Source organism: Orycteropus afer, unplaced genomic scaffold (genome assembly GCF_000298275.1).
Source record: "Orycteropus afer afer isolate SDZICR_OR568_19922 unplaced genomic scaffold, OryAfe1.0 scaffold00024, whole genome shotgun sequence".
In the NCBI taxonomy this organism is placed as follows: domain Eukaryota; kingdom Metazoa; phylum Chordata; class Mammalia; order Tubulidentata; family Orycteropodidae; genus Orycteropus; species Orycteropus afer.
In genome coordinates, this window is record NW_006921611.1 from 15,693,215 (window position 1) to 15,696,377 (window position 3,163).

Below are 3,163 nucleotides of genomic sequence, written 5' to 3' on the forward strand. Positions count from 1 at the left end.
TAACCAAACTATGGTACATACATACAGTGGAATACTGTGCAACTCTAAAGAATAATGTAGAATCTGCAAAACACTGCATAATGTGGATGAACTTGGAGGACATTATGCTGCATAAAATAAGTCAATCACAGAAGGACAAATATTGTATTAGTCTGTTATTGTAAAAGTCAAGGAAAGGTTTATCTAAGGAATGAAATTTTCTTTGCTGGTTACCAGGAGTGGGAAGGGAGGGGAGGGAACACAGTTAGATAGGTAGAGATAAGTATTGATTTGGGTGAAGAAAAGAGCAATGTACCAAATGTGAGTGACTAACATGGTGGCATTGAGGAAGAGAAAGACAGAGAGAAGTACATGGGAAGTGCAGACAACATAGATGAACCCATTTGCACATGCAGTACTGCATTGTCAGTGAAGGAAAACATGGGTATACAGGTGGATAGATGGGTGGACAAGCTGAACTATTAGGTATGTCTATGAAGCAGTGAGGAGCTCTGGTAGCGTAGTGCCTAAGGGACTTGACTGCTAACCAGAAGGCTGGCAGTTCAAACCCACTAGCTACTTCTCGGAATGAAGGTTGGGCATCTACTTCCATAGTGATACCTCTTTGGAAACCCAAGGAGGGGTCATTATGAGTCAGGTCTGACTTGAGGGCACATAACAACAACAACATGAAGCGGGGAGTATACGCAAGACCATGTATAGGGTTGGCAGACAATGGTTCTACAAGTGTATTTGTATGTTCTGTAGGAATTTCCAGGTGTATAGTAGAGCTGACAAAGGACAAGACTGTAGTCACTTCTTGGTCACAGCCAGCTACACAGAGGGAGCAAGTAGTTGGACCTGTGGGCTCGGGACCATAGTCGCAGGGGACATCAAGTTCAATTGGCATAACATACTACACAAAACATTGTTCCACCTCCTACTTTGGCAAGTAGCTACTAGGATCTTAAAAGCTTGCAAGCAGCCATCTAGATGCAGTGATGGGTCTCTCCTGGTCCAGAGCAAAGAAGAATGAAGAGAACCAAAGATTCATGGAAAGAAGTAGTCTTAGTGACTGGTACACCATGCAATCCATAGCCTATATGATTATGAGACCAGAAGTAGATGGTGCCTGGCTACCACTGTCAACCACTCAGAGGGGATCTATGTGGGAGATCCTGGATAGAGAGGGAGAATAATATGGAACAAAACTCAAAATCATTTGGAAAAAAAAAAGGGGGGGACCAGGTTTGCTGGTCTGATAGAGCCTGGTGGAACCACTGAGACTATGGCCCCTAGTTGCCCTTCAGGACTGGAATTGAACCCATGCTTGTGACTTCAAGCCAAACAAAAGACAGACATATGAGCTGAACATTTACATTAGGTAGAAACACTCCTTGAAGAGATCAATCATGGGAGACTAGAAGGGTTGTGCAAGCACGGGGAGACAGCTCAGGGGGCAGGAGTGCATGGGAGGGAAGGACACAGGGAAGAGGTGGCTAGAGGGAGGAAGTGGGAGGGGAGTTGTTGCATTATGGAATATTGCAGTCAATGTCATGAGACAAAGTGTATATGAGCTGCTGTATGGAAAGTGAATTTGCTCTGTAAACTTTCACCCAAATCACAATTAAAAATAAATAAAGAAAGAAAAAAAAAATAGGACAATTATGTGTGATTTTCTGTGTCTATATGTGTACATAAGGAGTTCTGGTGGCATAGTGCCTAGGACATTTGACTGCTAACTAGAAGTTTGGCTGTTCAAACCCACCAACCACTCCACAGCTTTCTGGGCAATCTACTTCCGTAAAGATTTACTGCCTTGGAAATCGAAAGGGGGCACTATGTGTTGGAATCGACTCAATGGCAGTGAGTTTGTTTTTTGATTATGTGTGTATATGCTGTAAATCTTAATGTACAAATAGTTCCTCTTCCATGGATCTCACTCAATGGCAGAGAGTTTGGATTTGTGTTTTTTGTATGATTTCAGGGAGAAAATAAAAAGGTACCATCAAGTCATTTTGGGCTCATGGTGATCTCATGTGTGTCAGAGTAAGGTTTTCAATGGTTGATTTTCTGGGGAGGAGATATCCAGGACTTTCTTCTGAGGGACCTCTGGGGAAATGCAAACCTTCCTTGAAAAACACACTGCCGACAAGTCGGATCTGACTCATGGTGGTATCGCTGTGGCAGTAGATTGCCCAACCTTCCTTCTGAGGAGTGGCTGGTGGGTTTAGACTGCCAGCCTTCTGGTTAGCAGTCAAATGCCCTAGGCACTATGCCACCAGAGCTCCTAAACCTTCCTTAATACTCTTCAAATTAAACCCCATAGGTGATTTTTTATTTCAGCTTAAGGTCAGTCTGGTTTCAAGTAGGAGATCTGCTTATGGCTACATAACTCCAGGTAATTTCTCTGTATATGTAAACTTCAAGTTGATAAATTGCACTATTAGAATCTCAACAACAGTTGAGATCCGTCTACCAAATTGGAACTACACCTGGCTTGCTTGTGACTAGTGTGAAATGTTAAAACTAGCCAGGAGTTATTCTACTAGCTCATACACAGAAGAGACATGGCTAAGTTTACCTTTCTTTGGTCTGGATTTCACTGGCAAGGACTCCTTCTTTTCCATTGCTGCTTCTCTTTCTTTCCACCGTCGGATCTGTTCCTCCCTCATCTTGAAGAACAGGATCTGTTTCTGTTCTTCGCTGAGCTCTGCCAGTAGATCAGGATCTATGTACATGTCTGATAGTATCTGTTTCAGCATCTTTGCAGTTCTGGAGTCTTTTATATCTGTGGCGAAAGTGCCTGAAAATGGCTTCCAGGTGTGCCTCCACCTGCGCTGGCACCTGGGAGTGCCTACAAACCTTCAAGGAGACTCACAGCCCAGCAATCCAGACTGACTGGGGCAATAATTCAGCAAATTGGCTTCTGGGATCCAGCACCAAATATCCTGCACAAAGTTCCAACAAACGATCCTGCAAAGAGCAACAGCCAAAAAGGAGGGATATTAAAATGGAAGCTGGGTACAAATGGACTTATGAAGAGAATAAAGCTTAGAGGAAACAGAGTATTACTTTTCATTACAGGGGAAAAGAAAAGAAAGGCTGAAACATACTTTATTAATAGTTTGTGTAACCTCTATCCCGTAATTTCCAATGATACTTTATCAAAAAAAACAATACA

The 3,163-nt window shown here is 42.8% G+C and overlaps 1 protein-coding gene across 1 annotated transcript in view; it reads right to left on the bottom strand.

Moving 5' to 3' along the window:
• Positions 1-2,744, bottom strand: part of SH2D4A (SH2 domain containing 4A) — a 108,991-nt gene extending 106,247 nt beyond the window's left edge. Inside the window, exon 1 of the mRNA XM_007935045.1 lies at positions 2,564-2,744. Within this exon, the coding sequence (XP_007933236.1) occupies positions 2,564-2,744 (181 nt within the window). The remainder of the gene's footprint in view (positions 1-2,563) is intronic.
• Between the last annotated feature and the right edge of the window lie 419 nt (positions 2,745-3,163).